General features: G+C 38.3%; 1 protein-coding gene across 12 annotated transcripts; it reads right to left on the bottom strand.

Moving 5' to 3' along the window:
• Positions 1-3,833: 3,833 nt before the first annotated feature.
• LOC126851899 (histone lysine acetyltransferase CREBBP) lies at positions 3,834-26,722 on the bottom strand. 12 transcript variants are annotated; one of them, XM_050596269.1, is made up of 25 exons: positions 24,512-26,721; positions 22,949-23,104; positions 20,778-20,986; positions 20,311-20,685; positions 19,882-20,221; positions 19,520-19,777; positions 19,090-19,410; positions 18,789-19,001; positions 18,176-18,635; positions 17,915-18,087; positions 15,786-17,578; positions 15,522-15,679; positions 14,112-14,225; positions 13,895-14,029; positions 13,244-13,720; positions 12,942-13,107; positions 12,520-12,696; positions 12,192-12,422; positions 11,883-12,113; positions 11,660-11,779; positions 11,253-11,554; positions 10,614-11,030; positions 9,599-9,905; positions 9,056-9,503; positions 3,834-8,962 (listed from the first exon to the last, which is right to left on the bottom strand). In XM_050596269.1, exons 1-25 carry the CDS (start codon positions 24,588-24,590, stop codon positions 8,481-8,483), a joined length of 8,142 nt encoding a protein of 2,713 aa, XP_050452226.1. In that variant the 5' UTR covers positions 24,591-26,721; the 3' UTR covers positions 3,834-8,480. The 12 variants fall into 12 exon arrangements, with proteins under 12 accessions (XP_050452226.1, XP_050452252.1, XP_050452195.1 ...); XM_050596295.1 differs by having other exon boundaries at positions 18,176-18,593; positions 24,512-26,720; XM_050596238.1 differs by having other exon boundaries at positions 3,834-9,503; positions 9,599-9,902; positions 24,512-26,722.
• Between the last annotated feature and the right edge of the window lie 580 nt (positions 26,723-27,302).

The following is a 27,302-nucleotide window of genomic DNA, read 5'->3' as shown; positions in this document are numbered from 1 at the left end:
ATGTACGCACGCCCGCAGCCATCCGGATCCTTAATTAGGCGTGCCTCGTTCTTCATTCTTTCCCAATATCTCTGTTAATGTTTCTCTTTAATTACGATCGTAACGATTATCGCAGGAAACGAAATTTTATCCGAGAATTCGCGCTAAATGGAACATTCACGGGGCGCATGCGAGATAAAATACAGCGAATTGCGATATATATATATATTCATGCCGTCGCATTTGCATCCGGTCGATTCCTTCTCCGCTCGTTCGATCAAGTCCGTCGCCATCGTGATCGCACGCACGATCACGCGTCACGGCGGATCGTTCGAGAATCACACACGCTCGTTTTCCCGCTCGTGATGGTGCAATAATCTTCTCCGCGATATTCGAGAAATTTCCAATGGCGCGAGTAATCCAATCTAATCTTTTTCATTACGTCGCGCGCATCTGGAGGAAAATGCACGGCGCGTTTCAACGCATTATTAAACGTCAAACGCTTTGCCTCTCTCATGACGATATTAAAATTAATTCTTTTTTCTTCCGTGATATTTATTCTTATACGTATATAATATTTATCAAACGATATAAATCTATATAATATTTTTAGCTGATCTTTTGCGAAACATTCCATAATTTCGAAAAAATCTAAATGTATGTGTGCGTGTGTGTGTGTGTGTGCGAGAGAGAGAGAGAGAGAGAGAGAGAGAAAGAGACTCGAAAATTTCATAAATTTAGGTTTTTCTTTAGGTTTCTCTAGAGTGCTTCTGAATGTACACACATGCGGTATTAAGTTTTATTATTAACTTTTTTCTCGAATATCAAAAAATATAACATTACATGCGAACTTTCGTGTAGAATGTGTTGACAGAAAGGCAAAGTCGTGCGCATAATGCGGGGAATAGCTTAATTTGCAATTCAATCGACCCTAGGCCAAGAAACCGATCGATATATTTAAATCCAGTTCTCGTACTTTATCACGAGTAATCGCACAAAAATCTGGCATCTTTTAAATACGCGTATTCCTTAATAAGCAAAATCAAGTATAGAAAAATGGAGTTCCTCTTGCACGAATAATATATAATCGACATATCCATTAATCATTAATTGCTTATCGTTATTTATAAGATCATCCGCAAAAATCCATCGATTGCCTGTAAAAAAATTAGAACATTAAAACATATTATGTGATTCGTATGTTTAAAGATATGTCTTTATATGCGTAGAAGGTACAAAAAGAGATACAAAAAAAAATTCGTTTATTTTTTATTTCATAATCCTTTTCTATTCTATACATATTATATACATAAAAAAGAGAATATATATAAAAAAATAAACAAAAAGAAAAATATAAAGTAGGAAAGGGAAAAATATGGAGATCTAATAATAAATATATATATATATATATATATATATATATATATATATACATGCAAAGAAAATTAATTGTAAGAAGTTCCAAGTATCTTAGCCGTTATTAATTAACGTTTAATTCATGAGGATAAAATATGCGTGTGACCTATCGATCTCCTCTGTGGGAGAAAAACGAATGACGCGATAACGAGAACGTCGATAACGAGAAAGTCAGAATAATCCGATTTATTAAATATTTGTTCCCCCTTCGCGCGATTCTCCTTTATTGATATCGCGAAATTCCTGAAAGGAGATCGCTCTTTTTCTTCTCGCAGATGAGAAATGTAGAAATTATTATTGCATAAGCACATAGCCAGTCGATTAATACAAATCGCTCTGATTTATTAATTTACTTGCCGCTTAAATTTCGGAAGATGGGGAGGAGAATAAAACATATGAATTTTTCCGCGCAAGAATAATGCACGAGGGAACGCGATACAAAATCGGCGGGATTTTAATCCGCGCCGCGTGTACAATTCTTTTATTATACCAAAAACGCCTCTCTAAAAAGAGCTTCTCTTCCTTCATTATCGCTATAACTGAGAGACCGTACTACAAATTCTAATCTATGATACATATTTATACATTGAGCGCATCGTCAGAGAGGCATCGCCGTGACGCTCTCCACGATAGGTGTATATGTGTGACAGTATCGTTACAGTATAGATGTTTCTCGTTTACATACGTAAACGCGTGCACATGTTTGAGGAACTCTGAACTTCCTCCCTTCTTTAGCGCCATCCGTTATACTGGGCAAGGATTTGTGTGTATAATATATGAAAATAACGCGAAATGAAGGAAAAACGCGAGCATTTTGGACTTTGATCATTCTTAAAAAGAATATCCGTACCCTTTCTATAATATAAATATTCTTTACACTCCTCCTTTATCCTTTTAAATCCCCTCACGAAGGGATAGTTGTTTAACGACGATATAGAATGTACTTTTGTAATCACACACATATACGCAGGAGAGATTATATTATATATATATATATAATTTATGTATAATTAAATCCAATAATTCTTTATTTAATATTTATTAATTATTATATCTCTATGTGTGGTAAAGGAGATTAGTTGTTATTTGGAAATCCACATTTTACAAAGTGTGTTTCTCTCTCTCTCTCTCTCATACATACAATCTCTCTCAATTTCTCTCTCTCTCTCTCTCTCTCTCTCTCTCTATCTCTATCTCTATCTCTATAGTAAAAATGTCCATTTCGTGAAAAAGGTGTCTGAAAACGCACAGGTACAACACATGCAGTGTTCTCGAATAATGATACATAAATTTTATTTCTTCAGATTCTTTCACGTTGCGTTAATGGTAATGCATTTATGTATAAATATATACACATATATGTATAACCCTTACGTCACGGTATCTTCCTCTGTCTCGCTTACGTTATATTATAAGTTACACGCTTAGAGAGTGCGAGACGCGCGTGTTATAAAACCTTATAAACTATGTGTGAAAAGCTACGGAAAAAAAGGCGGTTCACGCACGATAAAAAAACGATTTGGCGATACTTACTCGCCGCGAACTTTAGTCCCATTTTTCTCGCATTTACCGCAAAGAATGGAACTTTCGTACATACGAGGCAGTGGAAAGAGCGTTTCGAGAAAAATGCCCGCAAGGTGGGAAAGTTCGTGGAACCTTGATTAAATCGAAGCATAATTAAAGAAGGAACACGATAGGAACTAAAATGCGCGCGAGTACCGAAAGCTATCCAGTCTACGGAAATCGAGTGGAAATTTGTATAATTCCTTTGTTACAGACGTTACAGATCATTTTGTCTCTATCTTTAATTTTTTTCTATCTTTAATTAAAGCCCATTAGGGAAGATAATATATCTGAATATGACCAAACAAATTTAACGATATAATAGCCATTTTCCCAGTAATTTTGCAATAATTTTATTAATTTTTTTTAATGTGTTTTTTATATTTTCCTAACGATATATCCCCAGAAAGAAAATGTGGACATATTTCATATATAATCATGACCATATATGATTTATATATGTACAAGGACTTTTTTTCCCAGGACACTCTATTAAAAACAACGTCACATTTATGATGATTTTCATTCAAATATGAATTTAGTTGCCGCGAGAGAAATAAAATATCCGAGGCTATAGATATGACAGGTGATCTCGACAATGGTGTGACAATATAAATCAGACTGCGTTTGTTATTGATGCATAGAGTACAGAAAAACTTTAGTTGAATGCAATTACAGAAGAGAGAGAAAATTGCACAAAATCGTATCTTAAGGTTTCAATATAAAGTGCTAACGAACGTAAAAACAACGGCGACGGGTGTTATAAAAGAAAAGAATCCTTTCTACCTCCCCCTCCCCACTCCCCCCTCCCGGCCCTTCCCCGCTTTTCGCATTAATATAATCTACAAGCCGGCGGAAAAATAAAAAATGGAATGTATTTTCGAAACTCTTTCTTTTAATAATCATGTAACAATACTCGTTATATTCACGATTAACATACATTACTTATCTATGTTGCAAATATTACATAAAAAAGATATCCGTTTTGCGTTTTTTTTGTTTTGTTTTTTTCTAAAATTATAAAAACGACGGTAGCAAAAGTTTCGGAACCTGACGGGCGGTGAACGTCGTCGTGTGGCGACATATTATATTATTACTTTTAACGCTAAAAACGATAGGTAAAAAAAAAAGAACGACGGCGAGATATATTTATATATATATATATATGTGTGTGTGTGTGTAACTAAAAGTTTTCTTCCTAAGTCACTCTGCGGTTTTTTTTTCTCGTCTGGAGGTAAAGATATTTCTCATCAATCATATAACACGATCTCGAGTCACTCGACCGCGGAAACGGCCAAAATTTCGTCGAGCAAAAGAAAGGAACGCACGCATCATCATCATCATCATCATCATGTCATTGTGCAATTCTTATCACGACTGCACTATCAGAGAGGACGAGAATGCAACACGACGCGAGGAAGAAAGAAGGAGAGAGCCCTCCCTCTCTTTCGCTCGAGGTATTTCTCTTGATGGGCGGAAGGGGCGGGGGAGAAACGTTACATTATGCATCTCATTAATCTTTAATTAGATAATTAATTCACTATTTACGAAAAGTCATAATAAAAAGTAGTACTCTATATATATTCGGTATTTCAATAATAATATTGTAATAATAATTATTATATTCCAATAGCTTTGTCTGTAGTTTTATCGTCTATAAATCGGATAATTAATTAATTAATTAATTAATTCATAATGTTATCATCGACGCGCGCGCTTTGCGCGTATATGTATACAGACCGCGGGCCCATAATCTTCTCTCGAATATGTTCGATAAATATAAAAAAGAAAAAAAAAATTATAATACATATGTTTATGCATATATATATATATATATCATTCACCTCTTTCTCTCGCTCGCTCGCTCTCTCGCTTACAATAGTAAATCTCGCTGCGAATGCTTCGCGCACCAACGCGCACTCTTTTTTTTTTATCCCCTCTCGCTCTTTTTGCATTTCAGTACATTCAAGCAGCCAGAGAGAGGAAGAGAGAATCTCTACAATGCCGTCTGGTTGCAAGCACCATTGGTTGGTATTGTCGATGATCGACCGCGTGTCGCAAAAGAACAACTTTCGCAATCTCTCTTCTTGCCCGCCCTTGCTCACTTCCGGAAAGAGTAAGGACGGTCAACAATGTATCGGCTACGAAAGTCGTCCCCGAGAAGAAAAACTTTACTCGTTCGATTTCTTCCTCTTTCTTGTTATTTTTTTTTCTTTTTTCTTTTTATTGCAAGACGATTGGTATATAGGATTTATTTTTCGATATCAATCTGTACGCGTTGGTACGCGCAGCATTCAAACATCCATATTCTCTCTTAAAGGTTTAATTACCACAAAGGTATACACACCATTTTCAGATTTACAACATTGCCCTAAAAACACAGCCATACTAAGCCAAATACTTTTTGGGTTTTGTCGTTTACACGATTACTTCACATTCTTTTCTTTGCTATATATAGTAAAATCATTTATTTAAATCTACACTCGATTACCGTTCCTTTTGCTAGCAATCCTCGCTAATTTCTCGTTATTGTTCAATAAAAAAAAAAAAAAGAAGGAAAGGAATAGAGAAAAACCGTGTACACACAATGCGCTCACGATCTCGTTTGATTCCCCGAGATATCTTAGCAGCTCGAGCCAGTAAATAACAACAAGCGAGTCCGATTCATAAAGGAGAAAGGAAGAAAACTTCCCTTTTTTTTTAGTTTTGTAAAAACAGATATATAAAACATATAATAATGCTTCATTCGGAACGTTACGCGCTTTTTTCCCCTCTGTGAAGCGTAATCTAAGAGAAGGAATGTGTGTTCCGGTATCGAATATTTACCGCTTCGTCAAGACTTCTCGGTACTCGGAAACGCAAGTTCAAATCGTATCGTAGTATGCGTTGCAAACTGCGAGATATGGACGTTCACCAAATGCGGCAAGACGGATGGGCAACATCAAGTAAATTTCAATAAATTTTAAAAGATTCGATTGCCTGTAACAATACGTGAAAAAATTTGATACACCCAATCGAGGTCGACCGCTGACCTTAATCGAGTTTCACCGAGTTCGATCGCGTTCTCTTTTTTCTATTTTCGTTTCGTTAATCCATGAAAATTAAATTAAAAAAGAAACACGATCAAAAAGCTGCTGAGAGTTCAAACGAGAATTCGTAACGCATCGATGTACAATTTCAAACGTACATGTGTGTAATGACGTGCGCGCGCGCGCGCGCGCGGATGTGTGTGTGTATGTCTCTGTGTATATATGTGTATCGCGCTTTTTGTGCATTTTCGGTGGAACTAGATTACAGTATCGATTGACGTTTCTTTCATTCATAATTATACTGCGAGATTGCATCTCAAAAATTGAAAACACAATCGTTCTCACGATCGCTATAAAATTTCGTTTTTTGTCAGCTTTATGCCGGTGTATATATATTTGCGTATGTGTGTGCACTAATCTTTCCTTGCTTTCGATTGTTTTTTCTTTAATCATCAGTTGACTTAATTTTACACAATAGCTACATTATACAAAGTATGTACTTCAAAAATATCCGATATCACGGATCTTTTGAAACACGACATGTTTCACGCACATTCCACGTTATTATTAGGTCATTTTAAATAGGAGTGGTAAAGAAAGAGATGGAAAGGGGGAGGGGATGCGAGGGATCTGAGAGAGGAGGGAGGAGCTTACACTTAGAGCTTTGCTATGATACAACACTGGCATAGTTATGTAATGTGATTCGGTGTGTTTTGTACGCGGGTCATTTGCCAACCCGTGTGTAGTAATAACGCGTGTGAATTCCTCTCTCATTCTATGCAAATATTACAATATATCTATGTATGAATTGATCATAGTCAATAGACTAACATATTAATAATAATAATAATAATAATAATAATAATAATAATAATAATAATAATATATTATAATTATAATAATAATAATAATAATTAATCGATACTCGGCAGGTAAATTAATAATCGTCGTTATCATAATAATAACCTAATATTTACAAGGTTTTCTCGTTTGAGGGCCCGGTATCGAATACGCATTTTCATAGTTACATTTTGATTGAACTGTACACATGCTTATGGACCCTCAATTGGAAAAAGACTTTATTCTTCTTTTCTTCATCAAAATTAACACATTTTTATATAAATCCTCCCGCGCACACTAGCAGCCTGTGGTGAATTTCTATTTTTTGGTTGCATCATATTTATTCGTCATTATTCGTCATTCTCTCAACAGGAGTAACGACTGATGATCAGGCATTCTGTCCAGAGAATCGTCGTCATTTAATACGACTAACGATTTAGTCAGCATTTGAGAAAATGTGAAATTTCTCGCGCTATTTTTCATAAAATTTCACGGCGCTAAGATACAACCTTTTCGGCGGCGCTTAAATGGAGATATCACCTTAATAACAAATTTTCTCTCCTTAAACGAATATATTACTTACATACGTGCTAGTATAGAATAATTGCATACAATTATACCGTACTAATTACGATCTAATAGTATTTGAACTATTAATTATTAATTAACGTTAAATATACACAACATATATATATATACATATATATATGTATATATTTGTACGATTTCACTCATCCTGCGTGAGCAGCAGCGAGGAAGAGTGGTAGTATCGAAGGGGCTCCGGATGGTACGAGGGGAAAATACGTAATAATAGTCTCTCGATAGTTTCGCTTTAGTCTTTCATTTTTCCTCATCGCTTTACCAATTTTTCTATCTTTTCCTTTCTTGACCAAGGACGAAAACAATTTTGAGTCTATCTGAGCCAGGCCGAATAACATTGAAAAGCACCAACATCGCGTTGTTTCTCTTTTCTCTCGAAAAAAGATTCGTGGGAGATCGAAAGAGAAGATATTTGCGCGCGCGACCCGAGCATCTCGCATGAGGGGTCAAGGGTTGCAAAATCGGAACTCGCCATCTCCGGTCATGAGGATGTCAAGCCCAACTCAATCGCTCAACGAAAATTCGACGCAATATACGTCAAACTATCTCTTTCAGTCTCTATCTTATGCGCACGAAACAGTATCAGAATTAATTATCTAGCGATCTGATCATGTCCTACATGTTTCGTATTATTTATAAATCAAGCGATGTAGACGATCGCAGCCGTCCGAACGCCGCCGCCATCATCTTCTTTTTATCCTCTAACAACCGCACGACGGATCTTGGATCAATTTTGACCCATAATAAAGTTCTTCAGTGCATATATTTCAGAATAAAAATTTCAATATATTTAATTTTTAAATTATTTTTTTTTTTTAGAAAAATGCTATTATTTATGTATGATGATTAAAACACAAAACATTTTAATTATACAATAAAAATAAATGATAATTACATTGTGTTATTCTGTACACATGAAATATTTGCTTCAATCATCACGTAAACTTTATAAAATAGTATTAAGATATAAATCAGAATTGACCCGGCATCCGCCGGCGAAGAGTTAAGGAAATCACTTACATAATCGACCGATGTGATCGTCCGTAACAGTCACTACAACCCCTCGACGAATTTGGAGAGTTGGTCCTGCGGCGTCATCGGCGTCACCTCATTAGCGTCCGCGCCACCATTCGTGGGCGCCGGCGCAGGCGAGGGGTGATGAGGCATAGCGGCGGGATGGCCGGTAGGTGCACCGGGGCCACCGCTTAACTGCGAGAGCATCATCTCACTAGGACCGCCACCGAGTTCATGTGCCGGCGAATGCGTAGGCGTGCCGTGGGGTGGATGGTGGTGCGGCGACGGCACGGGGCCCGATCGCGGCGACGGTACTGGCTGATTACGAGGAGAGGGAACAGGTCGTGGCGAAGGGTTGGGCTGTGGAGAACGGATAGGCGGTGGCGAACGGACTGATTGCATCAGTTGTTGCTGCACGGAGATCCCCGGCGGCCCCATGACGCCTTGCGGCGAGGGCACAGGCGGCGGAGTGGGTTTCAGACCCGGCTGACCGTAGCCTTGTTCGTTGAAACCGCCATAACCTGGGAAGTTGGGCAAGTGTTGGTGTCGAAAAATGACGTTGCGTAATGGAGCCTCCCCGTTCTCTAAGTAATTACGAGGGATCGTGTGATTACCAAGAAGCGACGGCCGTATGGGTCGCTGCTGACCGTACGGCGGCGCTGGTGGTTGAGTAAACGACTGTTGTTGTTGTTGTTGTTGCTGTTGTTGTTGTTGTTGTTGTTGTTGCTGCTGCTGCTGCTGCTGCTGCTGCTGTTGCTGCTGCTGCTGCTGCTGGGCCACCTGTTGTCTCTGCTGCATCACTAGCATCTGCTGCTTATACCATTGTGCTTGTTGCACCGGCTGTTGTTGTTGTGCCTGCTGCGACAGCATTGCCTGAATCTGCAAGCGTCCTTGCTGCTGTTGCTGCTGCGGTTGCTGCTGCTGCTGCTGCTGTTGTTGCGGCTGTTGCTGTTGAGACATCATATGCTGCAAACCAGGTTGTTGTTGAGGTTGATTAGGAGCCAATGGGCCGCCGACTCCTCCGCCATGTTGTCCAGGTTGTTGCTGATGAACAATCGCCCTCTTATTAAGAAGATTATATAAGAGTAGATCAAATATACGCATATAATAATATAAAAATACTTATTTATTTCTTTTGTTTAAAGAAATAAAGTTACCCGTTGCTTGATAAAGGCAGCCATCAACGGCGGGTGGCTTTTGAGTATTTGAAGTATTTGGTTCTGTTGCTCGGGAGTTTGCGGACTTCTGAGGGTCTGCATCAACTGTTGCAAAGCATGCTTCTGCATATTACTCGCCTGCGGACCAACCTGCCCACCAATCACACCTGGTTGCCGCGGGATTTGTCCACTCATTGCCATTCCTGGTTGAGCTTGATGTGGCTGTTGCTGTTGCATCAGTTGTTGCGGCGTTTGCTGTCGCGCCAAGTTAGGATTTTGTTGCATTACCGTATTCGATTGGTACCTGCTAAGAAGAGAACACGCACAAAAGTTAAAAGATGCATTCTTCGTTTAACAGAACCTATTAATCAATTCCAATAATGACCAATAAATTTATTAGTAACAAAAATAATAATTATTCGATTGCATATCTATTTATTAATTTTCATTACTCCCGTATTCTCTATTACGTGGTATTTTACGCTCGCATCTCAATCCTCCGCTTTTGTTACTCATACAGCTTTTACCAACAGACAATTTGAACGACCAATATATATTTATGTTGGCGATTCTTTTTGTTTGGTAATGACTTGTCAGTTCATTAGAAAGAAGAGTCAAATTTGTATAAGGTTTAATTACTGCAAGAATTTTAATTGTTGTCATTTGCGATCCATCTGACATTATTGTAAGCGCATTGTGATACATTTATTACATTATTTTGTTGTGTTACATTCTTATCTTATAATATTTACCACTGATTGCTTCGCCTCACAATGATTTTGCATTTTTATTTTTTTTATTTTTTATCTTGTCATTATTGAAAAGAACTCGAAATAGACCGAAACATTTGATATTTTATAAAATATTATTAATGCCCATTTAAAGAAATATAACATGGTTTTTATACTTTAAATAGCGCATCCAGGTTCTAATTAACTTTTCTTTTTCCATTATTTGATTTTTTTCATTATTAATCATTATAAACACTTTAAGTTTATTGCTTTTTAATATATACCTTGCTGTCCATTGATCCATCGGAATGAGATGCGTGCCGGGATTCGGCATCTGAACTGGTAGCGGTCGTTGCATCTGCGGTGGTGGCATTACGCCGCTCGTTTGACCGCCAACGCCGACGCCAACGCCAACACCTACGCCAACACCACCACCCGGTGTCACTTTGCCATAACTGACATGCGGTGCTTGTTGTCTTGCAGCCTCCTCTTGCACCTGCTTAACTACTTGTAGCACATGAGCAGGAGGCGTTTGCGTGCCAGGTTTCAGGCCAATACCCGGCTGATGTGGCGATGGTAAATTCGTGCTGACGCCGGGCTTCATCGCGACTCCGGTCCCCATCGCAACATTTGAAGTTTGCTGACCGGTCTGCATTGCTACAGGTCCGCTTGGTCTCGTATTCATCGCAGCCATTCGTCTCCTGCATAAATAAAAGTTTTTTATGCGATTTTAATGTGAAAATTTTCAATAAATAAAAGCTTGATAAATATAAATATATAATTAATAATTATCATTTCCATTTTATTTAGTATTATTTACTGAGTTTATCATCAACAATTTTTTAATACGATATCCAAATTATAAATTAGCAAAAATATCTTAATGTCGCATTAAACTCGTAATATATAAAGTTTCTACTGACCTGAGTAGTTGCGCTTGTTGTAATCGTTGTTGCAGTTGCTGCTGCTTTATCTTGTGTTTAATGTTGGAGCAGAATGGAACAAGACATTTGGTCTCTTGGCAGTGTTTCGCATGATAACAACACAGCGCAATCAATTGCTTGCAAATTGGACAACCGCCGTTCGTCTTTCTCTTGCAATTCTTTGTGTGCATTACTACTCGCTTCATCTTACAACAACTCGGCAAACGGCAATTAGCATCTCTACATTGGCAGGCGTGCACCAATGATTGAATGCACCTCTGTATTGATAATTTCCGGGCTTCCTAAATTATGAAAAAGAGGAAATGTATGAAAATAACAGATTAATTGTAATAGTGACATATATTGTAGAATTATATGAATATTTATAAAATAAACTCGTAAATTACTTGTGGATTTGTTTGTTTAGCATCAGCTGACGATGATCCGTCATCCAAATCAAAGCCAAGTCTATCCATGGGATGCGGATGACCGTCTTTATCTTTACAACTCACACATAAATCGAAATCCTGTAATTAAATAAAGTTATAAGAAAATATCATATAAAAGTTTAAATAAAAAGTGTATGTATAAAAGAATATTTTTCCAAGATATATATAATCGACTACGTACGTCACAAACTGTACAATGGTATCTGGTCTCCACATGACTCTTGCAATTATTACAAGTATAAACAAACTTGTCTTGGCCTTGATTATGCAATTCATACAACATAGACATGGAACTGAATTTCGCTCTTCTCAACGATGAAAATTCGTAATGCCTCTCTCTCGCCATCGTCAAAAACGCATCACGACCGTCCATCAAATCGCAATTGATAACGGGATCAGGATCTTGGATCGGCTAAGAGTATTTAATAAAAGATTAATAAACACATGTAACAAATTTTTGAATCATAAAATATAATAGAAACAAACTTACTGCTAAACTAGCCGCACTTTGAGCACTATGCAACCTTATTACAAAGAATACTTCCTTGTGCTTTTCCATGGTTGCAAAGATTTTTGCGGAAAGATCATTGCCGGTCTGAGGAGTATTCGATTTCTTGCTATTTTTTCTTTGATTCGCTTTGGACTTATTGGATTTCTTCGCCTTTTTCTGACCTTTCTTCTTACCATCCGGAGTTTCGGAGTCTTCGGACAGTGAAAATATCTAAAAAAAAAAGCAACATATATAAAACGAAAATATATAAGACGAGAAAAGTAGTTATTATATATTAATAAATAAAAAAATTTATCTCACAACTTACCGCGTTTGCTGCCGCTGCAGCCGCTTCAGCTGCTTCGGCCTGTTTACGCTTTTCTTCTTCTTCCTGATCTAATTCTTTAATACTTTCTTCCAGCACATTTGGCCAAAAGTCACCTTCAAAGTATGGCAAATCCGCCGCGGACGAAAGTCTGTCCTCCATGGCTTGTTTCAGAATGTCCTGTACACGAAAGTTTGTATATTTGTATATCTTTCTCTCAAAATAAATGCGTGTAAATAATAAAAAATATTTGACAGAAAAAATGTCGTCTGCAAATCCTATGTCCATTGTTCTTAATAACAAGAACACTAGCTTAAATAGCAGACATTTATTTAAGTCTCATTTGACTCCAATACGATACTGCGACACTTATTGGAAACACTGGAGACTAGATATTAAAAAATAAAACGCATTTTTTAACTGACCTTATAGTCGAGTACGATTCTCTCAACCATTCCTTTGTCCAACATTTTCTTGTACCACTCTTGTAATCTTTTAGGCTTTGGTATTTTCTGTTCTGCAGGATGGCAGTGAAAGATGTAATCATCCCCTTCAGAAGGTGGACATGCCCAAATGTGAGCCATAGTGTAACTATAAAAAAATCCATCGCATTTTTTTAAATATAACATATTTATTAAAGAAATATCTATAGATAATCGGATAATCATACTGATACAAAGTACTGCATATTATATACAATTAATATAATTTTTTTTTTTTAACTTACCCAAGCTGCTTTGCGTAATCGAGATATCCAAGAAGAATTTCATGATACACAGCCGTACGAAATTGTCTAGGCCGGAAAAAGTGGACAGAATCTAGATACGCGATATAAACCCGTCTTGTATTCGGTGGTGTGCATTCGCTCCCGTATTCTTGCACGTGCATACCGAAAAAACAAACGTCTGTGCCATCGACTTCTTCGAATGCAAATAACGCTTTCGCGCGATAAGGGAATTCGCCCGGCATGTCGCCATTTTCGACGAATCTACTTCGCATACCAGGCTTGACCTCGACCACCTTATCGCTGGATGCAACCACTCTGATTGCAACTTCACCGGCACCTGCTTCCTTCTTCTTTAGAAAATTATTCACACGCGTCTCTATATACGTGCCGAGCTTGGTTACAGGCAATCGTTTAGCATTGAACTTATTTTCTTTGCGTTTCTGTCCCTTCTTCTTTAAGCAATTATCACAGGTAAATCTATGTGAAAAGAAAAGAGTAACTTTTTTAAGTAATGTGCGATATAACATACAGCTTTTTTAGACTTAATACGAATGATAAATATTAATTTTATCGAATTGCAAAATTATAAATTCTTAATTTTTCCGATTTTTTTTCTTCAAAAAATTGAAATTTTTTATTATCGTTATTTACCCTAATGGCCAGATTGTTTCCATATGGAGTACACAGATTTGGTGTACCCTTCTTCCGCAATCCGTACAGGTTACAAAAGGTTCCAATTCTAAGTGATCATTCTTCATCTCCTGGAATTGTTCCTTCTTGATGGCACTATGAAAAAGAAAAATAGAAATGCCATATAAAATCTATAATAATACATTAACAGACTATATCCATTCTTCTTTACACTTACGTTTGAGGTTGCGTTGGATCATCTCCCAACGTCACTGTGTCACCAGGAATGTCGTTGAAACATTTCTGACAGAAGGTGTATCTGTCGGACAGAAGACCAATTCCCTTTAAACTGCTATTATATCGGCATCGTGCGTGCGTTTTATCACATGAACAACGATGAACGACGACCAATTTATTCGGTGTATCCAATTTCGGCAAGTGTTTATATGTATATTTTCGATTTTTCGCAATAACACATGCATGCAATGGTATCGCCAATTGGTTCACAGTTCCGATTTCAGTTTTGTTTCAAAGAATCATAGGAAGATTGTTCGTATTATTTTTTTTTTTTATTTTCAATTAGCGTTTTCCAAGTATCATTTTTCACAGCAGTAGAGTCGGAAAGAAGCAAGGGCGCAGGCAACACAAGAAGTAAGCGGCAAACAAGAATATATGTGCGCGTGCGCAGCCCATGGGCGAAGATAACATACAAAGAAGAGAACAGTGCCAATGTTAGATGCGTATCTCAAACTATATATCATTTTTTTTTATTTATAGTCGCATATACCGAAAGGCTATGTAAAACTAAACGTACCCATAAATCAATAAAATTTTATGATATTGTAATTTTCGTTATAATTTGCTTTATTGCTACAATTATGACTCTCAATAGAATACATATCCCTTAAATATATGCGCAATTCATGTATAAACTTTACGTGTAAGTATAAAAAGATTTGTGAGTAATAATTGTATAAATTTTAATTAAAAAAGAAAGTGTAGGTCAGGAGACTGACCTGCTTTTGTACGTATTTCAAAAGCTGGTTAATTAACCTGCCAATTTAATCTAGCGTATTCAGTAACAAGGCATTTTAATAAAAAATGTCTATACAAAACGAATACGCGGATTATGCAGAAATTATTCTGCTCTTTAAACATAAATGCCCTATGGGAATTGAACAGATCTATAAAATTACTATTTGATAAAACTTAAGTTGTTAATTCACTAAACATTTTGAAATACATCATGAATGTGTCCTCATTGTGCACATAAATTTTAAATTCAGTATTAAAAAAAAAGCAATTCATATTCCGAATTTAAAAAAAAGCAATATTTAAGATATTTCTCACTCGTTTAATGTATCTGAATTAATTAAATAAAATATTACCAAATTTTAGTAATATATAAAATAATGTTATTAAATTTTAGTAATTATATTAAATTTTATTTTAAAATTAAAATATTTTAAATATTAATATTTTAATATTTTTAATATTAACATTTAATATTTTTAATATTTAATATGTTTAATATTAACATTTAACATATTTAACGTTTTCAAGTATTAGCATTTTAAAATAACATTTTACCTTTTATGTTATGTAATTAAGTGAATTCTACAGATTGATTCGATACATGTATACTAACCTGTTTTGATACGAGTAATACTTCGCATCCCTAGGTATTGTACAGAGTTGCTTGCCATAACAACAGAGCACCTGTGGGTTGAATGTATATTTCCTGCCACAGCAATATCCCAAAGCCTGCATCACAGGATCTATCTCTTGCTCAAATACTTCTGAGAGCTATATTTAATAAAGAAAAAAACAAAAACGAGAATTATGAATTAGACATAAATATGTAGAGAAAAAAATAGAGAAATTATATATGAGATACTATCTGAAACATTACCTTAGTACAGTATCTATAAACTCGAGAAGTCTTGCGATTGTAGAGCCAGGCATTGTCGAACATCATCCACACATCATCGACGTATTCCCACGGATCGCTGTATTTTTCCGTATCGAGTTTTTTCTTAATCGTCGACAGATCCATCGGTTTTTTTACGATGGTCGGATAATCCGGTATACCTAACGCCTGAGGATCCACGGGTTGTCGGAACGGTATAGATTCAGGATCTTGTCGATACAGTTTCTCCAACGTCGGCATCAGAGCCTGGCGTAACTCGTCAGGCTTGAACAAACACTTCTTCTTATCGGTGGACGTGCCGCTTGATTGAATCGGTTCCGGCACCATGGGTTTAATGTCAGAGGTGGTCGCATCCTGACCGGAGATGGGTGTCATGCTCTCTTCCTTGATAGTGGGTTCCTCCTTTATAGTCGCCTCATTCGAGCCCTCCTCCATCGGCTCGGTCTTCGGCTCAGTCTTGATGTTAATCTCATTGTTCACACTTTTGCCACCGTCCATTCTATGATTCTGCGGCTCCTCTGGCTCCTGTTTGATTTCCATCTTCATATTCTCTTCCTTGATAGAATCCAACTTTCCCTTGTTGTTGTTCATCGGTGGACTGGGAGAATTGTCACGATCTAGAGCTGCCGTAATAGCAGCCATCTGTGAGGACATGGACGTATTGCGCGGGGCATTCAACGCAGCCCGTTCTTGCGAGGTCATACCCTTGCCAAGACTCGCGAGACCGGCCGGAGATGGCGTTGGGCCTGAATGGGGTGGTGTCTGGTTGGACGCGGATGAGACCGTCTGATTCGGTGTCATTAGCGACGGTACAAGCGGTGTATTTGGCGTGGAAGTAGTCGATTGAGGTCCGTTCGTCGTACCCGTCGGCGTTGCGGACACGCCACCTGTAGGACTCGGTCCGCTGGATGCAGGCGGTGGTATCGTCTGCGGCGTTGATGTAGCGATACCATTATCATTGGGTGTAGATGCCGATAATGGTCGAGTGGGGAACTGTTGATTTGATTGCTGTTGTTGCGCACTCGGTTGCATGCTGAACGGTGATGGTGCTTGTGGGATCGATGTTGCCGAATTGCCAACCTGATTCGAAGTGCTTGTTGGTTGTGACTGTTGCTGCTGATTCTGCTGTTGTTGCTGTTGCGCCGCCTGAACCTGGGCTTGCGCTAGAGCTCTGACTTTCATTAGATCTGGGAACTGATGCTGATTTTGAATAGGGGAACTATTGGGTAAACCGGAAGCCGTACCGTTAGACGTCGGAAATTGACTAGTCGTTGCATTATTAGATGCAGTGGTGGTTGTGAGGTTAGCTTGAGACATTTGAGGTCCAAACGGACTAAGTCCGGGATTCGGCACCATATTAGCATTAGATGTAGATTGTCCGTTTGGACTTGGACCAGGAGGACCGACTAAGATGCCTTGCTGCTGCTGCTGCTGCTGCTGTATCTGTTGTTGAGCTTGTACTTGCTGCTGCTGCTGTTGTTGCTGAGCTTGTTGCTGCTGCTGTTGGGTCTGCTGTTGTTGCTGAGGAAATTGCATTCTATTGTGCTGCTGGATGGCCATTGCAGGTATCGTTCCCAACTGACTCATACTTGGTGAGTGACTTCGTAAAGTAGGTGGAACTGTTCCAACAGGTTTCGATGTCCCTGGTATAACGGTTCCCATATTTGGAGGTGCGCACGGCCTTAATCCAGGAGCGGATGTACCTGCTGCCTGCGGTTGCTGTTGCTGTTGTTGCGCTTGCAGTTGTTGTTCCTTCCGCTTCTGTCGTTTCTCGTCTATTTGATTCGAGAAATCGCTCTTATAATATAAGTTTTGAACTTAAAAAGAAGAAAAAAAAAGTCTATTTATTCAAGAAGTGACAAAACGTACATCAATAATCGCAGCAATCAGTTTTATAGAAAAATTATTTTCTGTGAAACTGACGCAATACTATCCGCGTTTGTCTTTAAATCGCTAAATTCAAACTCGTATTCAGAACATAAATATTTTAAAGAATATTTAACAAAAAAAAAGTAATATGATTTTAAGAATAATAAAAAACTTGAAAATAGTGTTCAATAATTAATTAAAAGATTTTTAAAAATTTCAAAGTCATTGGGCATGTCACTTACCAAGTTCTTTCTGAATTTTGTAGATTTTTTCGGCCAGCAAATGGTAATACTCTGACCGGGAATTGGCCATTTCATACATATCGCCTTCAACTTTTCTCGCGTATGCAACCAAATTGTGCATTCTTTTGTCGAGCATAGCTTGAGGATCAGGAGTTGGAAATATTGCTTGGACTCTGAGAAATTAAACAAACGATTATGTTATTAGTTACTAGGAGAAAAATTTCAAACAAACATATGTATTGTATATTAAATCTTACTAACAATTTCTTGGGTATATCTCTTACTAACAGTTTCTTGTGTATATCTCTTACTAACAGTTTATGAACGAGATGATTCCTGAGATCTGGAGTGACAGACATATGCCATTCCTTTGTTCCTTGCACTGGTGTCGCTGTGACTTGACCTGACTGAAGACCACCTGGAAGCTGCAAATTAGCTAATCTATTCTCCCCGCCTATTACGCCGGGTTGTCCAGACTCGTTTAATCCGAATAATGTTTGCATGTTGACGGACTGCTGTATATTGGCAGCGGCCGCCGCTGCAGCGGAAGTGGGTCCGGTGGTCGGTACTGTCTGGTTACCGGCTACCCCGACCGTACTAGGATCGGAATTTAAAGGAAGAGATACATTCGGAGCGACCACTTGTTGCCCAGCACCGACTACAGACTGTCCCGGCGCAGCTGAAACACACATGGACGCCCATGGCACGTTTCTTTTCACATCTATACAAATCATACATATTTTATGTTTTTAAAGAAAATCTAAAAAAAATAATATATATATCTTCATATACATATAAATTTAATAGAATATTTTACACTTGAAAAAATGTAAGCAATTGATAAACTTTCTAAATAGAATATGGTTCAACTTACTCTGTGTTTGAGGTTGTGTTGCTAATCTAACATTGCCCAATGTACCTGGTGGACCCGCCATTCCGGGCGTTGGCATTCTAACACCTCTACCAACACCTTGGCCGGGTAGAAGTCCCGGTGTTGTTGTCGGGCATTGAATTCCTAAAGCATCATAAGCCCTTCTCATCTCGGATGGACTCGGATTTGGCTGATTATTTGGTTGAATTGCAGGAGCTAATAAAAAAATATGTAATACAGATAAGTAGAGAATTATCGCGCAAGAAATGTCATCTTCATTAAAAAAAAAAAAATTCTAAATTACCTTGCGCAGAATTAGACCTGTTTTTATTCGCTTGTTTTATCGGTAAACAAACTGGACAATCACTTCGATTGCAATGCTTCCAATGATTGATAATCTGCCTGGACATACTACAATGTGGCACAGTGCAATTTTTCCCAGCTTGACAACTCGTCATATGATTCAAGACGTTTTTCATCGTCTTACAATCCGGTAAGGTACACTGTCTCATCTCACCATTCGCTAGACTTTCGCGACGTTGACATTTATGCGCATGTAAAAGTAGTACCAATTGTTGTTGAATCAATCTACATTTTTCAGGATCGGGTGTCGATTTTGCAGTCGCTAAACATATCAGACAGATATCTTGGTAAAGATAAGATTATTAGTAAGTTTATTTAGCGATATTATTAGAAATAATATTTATAATAACAATGAGAAAATATAAACTTACTCGCTTGAGTTGGTACAGTCATTTGGCCTTGAGTACCTTGTTGCGGACCTGGCTGTCCTCCGGTCGACGCTCCCGACTGAGGTTGAGCAGGACTCGGCGCGGGTGGTTGTGCCTGTTGTGCTGCAGCTCCACCCTCCTGACCGCCTACAACATTAGCACTGATGCCGGCCGTTCCGGTGAATCTGTTGGCGGCTGCTGCTGCTGCTTGCATAGCGGTCATGTTTGTACCCACGGCCTTTTGTTGCGGTTTGACAACACCTACAAGATATTTATGAATACAGTTACTTTCGATCCGAGCCCATCAATATTTGCATAACCTGCATATTATACATTTTATTTTCTCTGTTTCTAGTTCTATTTACCGATTTCATTTCTTCGTATGCGTAAAGCAAGAGAAGATAGATTATATATACCATAACCGTATGGGCTCGATGCACTTATTTGTCCCATGTTCGGTAAACTCGTCATGTTTGGAGGAGCTTGCATCCTAGGACCGCCTTGATTGGAACCAACAATACCAACTTGATGCACTTGCTGATGAGGACTCTGTCCTCTCGCTGGGCCGACCATATGCGCTTGCTGCTGCTGCTGCATCGCCACAGCCCTCGTGTTCATCATGCCGGGACCGTTTTGCATCGGCGTGACTCCATGAGGCCCGCTGGGATGATGTATCGCTTGAGTATTAGGGCCCATCATAGTTACCTTCAATAAATCGTTCTTCATTAGTCAATATTTTTTATTAGCTTTTAACTTTTATCACAACATTCATTAATATATACAAGTCAACATACTGTATTTAAAGGTTTATTCAAACTGTTGGTTACTATCAAACTTCCTCCGGCCATCCCTCCCATATTGTTGTTCCCGCTAGCAGTACTAGTCATCACTAATCCGGAATTCATGCCACCCGGCATCGACATTGCGGGGTTACTTCCGGCCATACTCATGGACGATTGCAAACCACCCATCGAATTTGCGATGGACATTTGATTATTTGCCAATGAACTGGCTATGCTACTCGGCAAATTACCGAGACTCACGACCATTTGCGGATCGACTATCCCCTTGGAGACAGAAACGTTCGGTGGCGATTGCATATTTGGACTCTTATTGCCTAGCGTACCAGCAGCCATTACCAAAGAATTCGCTACCAGATTCTTGTTGCCCTGTTCAACGATTGTTTATAAAGTATAATGCACCATTGATGGACGAAACTTAAGTATCTAAATATAATATAAATGTAATAATCAACACATACTTGCTGTTGAATGAGATGATGAGAAAGTTGTTGTTGTTGCTGTACATGTTGCCTGAGTTCTGAGTCGAGAGCACCATTTTGCTGCCCTGGACCAGGACCGGTTGCCGGTGGCTTGGTGCTTTCGGTCGCGGAACCCCAAGATGTAGACGATAGCAAGTCATCAGGAAGATCATTTTCAAGATCAAACATTTCTGTGTTTGTAATGTAATCTGAGAATAAACGAAAAAAAATTTTAAATTGCATTTTTATCTATCATGTTTCCACTGTGATAATAGATACTGGCTATTTAGAAAAGTACATCCTTGGTTACGCTTATGCAAAAATAAAATATAATATTTTATTATCTTGTGTATTTTATTTTTATTTTAGTATTACTTTAATATCTTTTTTTTTTAAATTTGGTTTTAATCGTTGCATATTAAAAAAAAAAATCAATTCTATTAATTTTTTTATAAACTATTTTGAAACCAAAACTTGACAATAGAATACATATTGTGGATGTACGATTTCCTGAAATGATCAGTTTGCAGACTCAAGTGATTATAATGAGTATGATATAAGTACCGCAGATACCAAGAAATCATTAGTAATTTTACAAAGGTAAGATTTCAGCGCCGTCACCATAGCTTTTAGCATCAAAATTTTAGCAGAGTATCAATATATATCTCTGATATTATAAATATATATATTACGTACACATCATTATATACATGACATGTGTACTGTATCTCTATATACATGTACATATATTACTGCATGTATATAGAAACATATATAGCAAAAAAAAAACATTTAATTTCTATAATATATTATACAAGGAACACTTCTAATATACTATTAACATTTTGCAAAGATTTTCATATAACATTTATTATATATAACATTTATTAGCAAATAAATTCTTAAAAACTTACTTATCTATTCACGACTGACCATACATTGACGGAGAAAAAAAGGGTGTATATATATATATATATATATATATATATATATATATATATATATATATATATATATATATATAATGTAGGAAAATACAAATGCAGAGAAATCCTATATTTAAAAGAAAACAAAAAATACAGAAAACTGTTTACATGGATATAAACAAACATGAAAAATAAGACATGAGACATACACTGCATGAGCATAACGTAAAGGAGCCTTATTCTACAGCAGAATGAAAATTTTCGGCACAATAAATTAGTGCTAAACTAAACAAGCAACCAGCGAAGCTACCTGATGGCAAACTTTATAGAAGAGAGTCATGCGAAGAAATCAGTCACTCTAAAAAATATCTGTTCAAGCGAATCATATTTTTGACGCTATGTATTACAACAGAGCGCCTATTTTTCTTCTCATCCTAAAATTAATAAAATAAAATATTTCGAGACTTGCATGAAAAAGAAATGTGTTTGTGCACGCAGTTTTTTCATTCTATTTTGTTTTTTAATATCTGTAAACAAAATTGCATTTTGATATATAGACGTCTCAATTCCCCCTTCGCCCTCAATTCAACTATTTTATTACCTGTATCGTAAACTTTTTACGCTATGAGTATAGTGTGTACATAGATATATGCAATTTTAGTTTCACCTTTGCAATTCTTCTGCAAGAGTCCACGAGCTCCGCGCGTGTGTGTCGCATGTCTATGTTATGTTATGTTTGATTCACATTATACATAAATGTCTCACGATGTTCATTAGAAAAAGAGGGGAACTGGCTTATATCTGAATCTTATGTACCTTTAACAACACCAATCCAATTTTTCTCCATTGCTATGTAAAGTGAATCAGTCCGTGTTCAAAGTAAGACAAGTTATATATCCACATATTGTCGCTCTAATGTGCTCTGCCATATTTTCAAAGATAAATTATACCGTGACATCCATTTCTTTCAATTTTCTTCTCTAAATGTAGACAATATTAGAGACTAAAGTTACATTGAACCATAGTGACAATATGCCAAAACTATCACGCATCTCTCTGACAAAGTACCGCAACTGGAAGATGTATCAATTTCACTGAAAACCAGAGACTGAGACGAGTAAACTTTACGAGAAAATGTATGGTATCACTATGTGAGATGATTGGACGGATAAACGGATTTTTACACAATGCTAAATTTAATGTTTTTTTTAATTTTTCGCTTTTTGATCTGATAATGATATTTACTTTTTTTCTGGATGGCATGGTTGTTCCAGTGTTGTTGCAGCTGATGCTGTTGTAGATGTAGCTGTTGCGGTGGGCCCTGTATTTGTTGCATGTTACCACTGCCACCTCCCCCGTAGTTCGTATAAGCATGGTGCATCATTAAAGGCGCCATACCCACTACGTATATATCACAGTTTTTTGTTTAATTTAGAATGAAGGAGAAAACTGTTTAGGCTTCTTTTTTTTATGGGATTACGGTATCTAAGTGATAGAAACAGTTTGAGAAGCAGTCTTCGATAATCATCAACGATCGATTATTTTTACGCGGTCAGATTATTTTTACCCGATGAGACTTTTGACAATTTGTGAAAACTCTGGAACAAACTGTTTCCGCAATTTTGTTTCTGCGACTTAGTACCCACGCAATAAGCAATTTTCATACTTTACATATTATATCTGAATATAAAATGTATAGTCAATATAATATAGCGTTATGTGCATTATTTTCGAAGTTTGGAAACTGTTAAGAGATGATTAAAATGTGTTCAGAGAAAAAAAAAAATATAGTAAAGAGATCTATTATAGCGCATTGTTCATGCCAGCGAAATGTAATCTTTAACATTAAAATATCATGCATCCTCATGCACTCTCTACAGGATCACAACTATGTTTATATCTAAATACGTCTAGAAAAATGTACAGAATTGTATATATATATATATATATATATATATATATATATATATATATATATATATATTTTACACTCGATTCAAAAAGAGAAGAAGATATCACAAGTGCAGTAAGACGGAGGAAATAACATTTATTCTTAAAATATGAACATTTAATATTTGCACGTCGAAATAATCTCTGAACAAAATTCGGCACGCCGTGTATAAACTGTCACGCCAAATGTCAAAAAGAAAAACAAAAGAAATGTCAAATCTTAGTTTTCGTATCCATCCGCGCGTGTGAGACATTGAAAATTATTCTGTCCTCTTAAAAAGAGAATACTCGCGGAAAAGGATCATGTACTCGGATGAAAAATTCAATTTCGACTTTTGCGCACCCCCTCCCCCCCCCCGATTCGCGCGCGCCGGTCATTCTTGGCGGATGCAGGATCGCGAGGACTCGAAGCGCGCGAAGACGCTCGGCGTCAGCTCGCCGTACCTACACCTCGCGTGCCGTATCATAATTTTGCTTAGAGGTAGCGACTGGCGCGTCAATGATAGATAAAAAGCCGCGGATTGAACCGATGGTTCCGCTACTGCAACATAAGAGGGACCAGGCCGCCCGTGCCAGCCGTGAAAAATCGTAAAGTGCACACCGACCGATCAGACGATCATCAGGGAGACGGAAGGGGAGGAAAGGGGAGGAGGGAAGTTCCTTTTTTTTTCTCCGCCGTGTGTGCGTGCACGCGAAGGAAGAAGCTTCCCGGATGAGCTTCCTGGTGGAGGTTAGTCACGGGAATTGTTTCCCAGTAGAAGGAAAGAAGATTCGGATGTAGAGTAGGAGGGGGAAGGATGGGGAGGAAGTCGCGCGACGTCGAAAATATATGCCTATACTCTCTGATTAATGACTTACCCGTGGTATCCGAGGGCCCCTGGAACGGATCGAGCTTCGGCCGCTTCGGCGGAGGGCCGTCCACCAGGTGGTCGGCCATGGCTCCTCCGCGGGCCTGTTATCTTTCTTCCGTAATAAACCTAACCTCTTCCTCTCCACCAAGCACTCGCTCTTTCCGATCTCTGTCAATCAGCAGCAACGGCGGCGGCGCATAAAGCGATAAAAAAACGTCGGCGCTCGTCGGCGAGCTACCTCGTTCGTTCTCTTACTAGAAGATCGCCGTCCTCGTCGGCCCCGTCGTTGCTGTCGCCGTTGCTGTCGTTATGCACTCTATACTCGTAATCGTCGTCAATAATAGCGCTGTCGTATCTTCCCTACCGCCGATGAAGACGCGTAACAAGTTCACCGAGCCGCAATCGTATTCGCGAGCATAACAATAACAATGGTAACCGCGGCGCGTGAAGCGTCCCCGTGTAGCACACTGCGGTGCACGGTCAACCATTGGGCATCGTAGGGGTTGGGGTACGTCGAACCCCGGCGGTCGGAATCCGCACGCATGCACGCACGCACGCACGCAAGCGGGAACACACACCGCGACACACGGCGATACGAATAATAATGTCTGCTTCTGTTTCTGCTGCTGCTACTCCTCTGCTCTGCTGCTGCTCACTCTCTATCTCTCTTTCTCACTCTCACGCTCTCTCTCTCTCTCTCTCTCTCTCTCTGTCTCTGTCTCTATGTCGAGATGACGAGACGGCTGCGGTACCGCGTCGCTGGCGGGACGGCAAGATGACCGCGACCGCGACGACGGCGACAACCACCACGACGAACGGTGACGACACGACACGACGAAAATTTCGACGAGTGCCGCTCCGATCGCCAGAGAATGAATGAGCGCGCGACTGTCTCTCGTCTCGTCTCGTCACGATTCGATTCGAGTCGAATCGCGGAATCGCGACACGAAGCCGAACGATCCGATCGCGCGGGATCTACTACCGCGGTAGCTCACCGCGCTAATTTCTCTCTCCCGACACTGTATCTACTACTATACGTAAAATACACACAATCGCGGTGTACGTGCTCCCCGCAGACGACTCGTCAAACGACTGGCTGCGCGCACGGCGCTAGCTCACGGCGACGATGTCGCTCCCGAGAGGCCCTCTGGCACCATCTTCTTCTTCTTCTCCTCCTCTTCCTCCTCTTCTATCTCTCGCCTCGGCACACTGCGACACACACGGGGCGCGCGAATCATCAGCGGGGATCAACGTTTATGCCCCCGTACATTTATACGCGATCCAAGGACGCGAACGCGTACGCGCGTATCGGCACTGGGGCGACCAACGCGCGCTCGCCACAGAAATTCGCACGGGAAACGCGATCCACCGTACCGCACGAGTCTCGGCTAACGTTGGCTAACGTAAAATGGCGGCCGCTGTTGACGACTTTTTCTACGCTTGTCAGAATATGCCCGACTCGGCGACAACGGACGTGAATCTAGATCGCGTCGTTCATTGGCCGAGCGGGATCACGTGACAGTTGGTGAGACGCGCGCCATTGGACGAGCGGGGGCAGGAGGTACGCCGCCGTTGCTGTCACGGAATCTTGCGCGAGAGTCTCCGAAGTGGACCGCTCGTTTCCGTGGCGCCGTTCATCATGGCGCCGATTACATACGACGATTTAGCCGATTTAGATGATTTTACGCGAGAAGCAGCGGCTCGTCTCCCTGAACAAGTCTCTCTCGATAGTGAATAAATGTGATCTGGTGTCTCGTATGATATTTTCATTAACGATCTTGAAGATTGTGTCTACTGTGTCGCGTAGATGAGATATACGTATCTCGGAAAAAGAGAGTGACGCGAAAGGCTAATCGCAAAATCGAGAGACAGCTATTAAAATCACTTCAAATGATGTGAATAGAAGGATTCTCATTAATTTTTTCGAGGGTAATCTTCCGGAAATAAGTTTCATGAAAATCATAATTATGTTGCATACATGTGTCATGCAAAAATATTTATCATTTTCGAGTCTACATTACATGTATTTACAATTAATGTAAAGTTATCTTTAATCTTGATTCATATATTAAAGTAAACATCGTGAAATTTAAAATTTTTGTATGCCATGTCTACTTGTTTTTGGTGACTATTAAGGAATACATTTATTCTTCTGTTATTTTAGAAAAGAATAAATAAGATTTAAATTATACAATATATATTTATATATATTAACATGTATAAAAGCCATTATATATATATACATTATAAAAATTAACTTTATCAGAAATTTACTTATACATATGATCTCTAAACTCTGTCACAGAAGAGATTTAGAGTTAATAATAAATATGTTTTGTTTGTATGCAATTATATTTTCTTTATTATCAACATTATGAAAATTATTGCATTCATCTTTTTTAAATCTATATTATAATATGTAGTTATGTAATATATATACATTCAATATGTACAAATATAAGTCAAAATAATTACAATCCATGACACAACTAATATAGAAATGTGTATCTGAGTTCTATGCTGAAATAAATTTTGCCATTCATTATTAGAACTGTCAAGAACTTGTAAGATGATTGATAACAAAATCATTAATCACTGGAGTTTTATATTTATTAATTATTTCTACAATAATGAAAAATTTGTATCATATTAATATATTTGTAGTATACTGCCTCTTCTCATTGCTATCAATGCATATGCAAATAGAAAAAAAAAGATAAAATATACAATTGTTTCATTATATAATTAAATATTATATAATTATATAATTAAATAATAAATATATTATATTTATATGT

The sequence above is a fragment of the Cataglyphis hispanica genome, chromosome 1 (genome assembly GCF_021464435.1).
Source record: "Cataglyphis hispanica isolate Lineage 1 chromosome 1, ULB_Chis1_1.0, whole genome shotgun sequence".
NCBI classification, from domain to species: domain Eukaryota; kingdom Metazoa; phylum Arthropoda; class Insecta; order Hymenoptera; family Formicidae; genus Cataglyphis; species Cataglyphis hispanica.
This window is presented reverse-complemented; position numbering and strand designations above follow the sequence as displayed.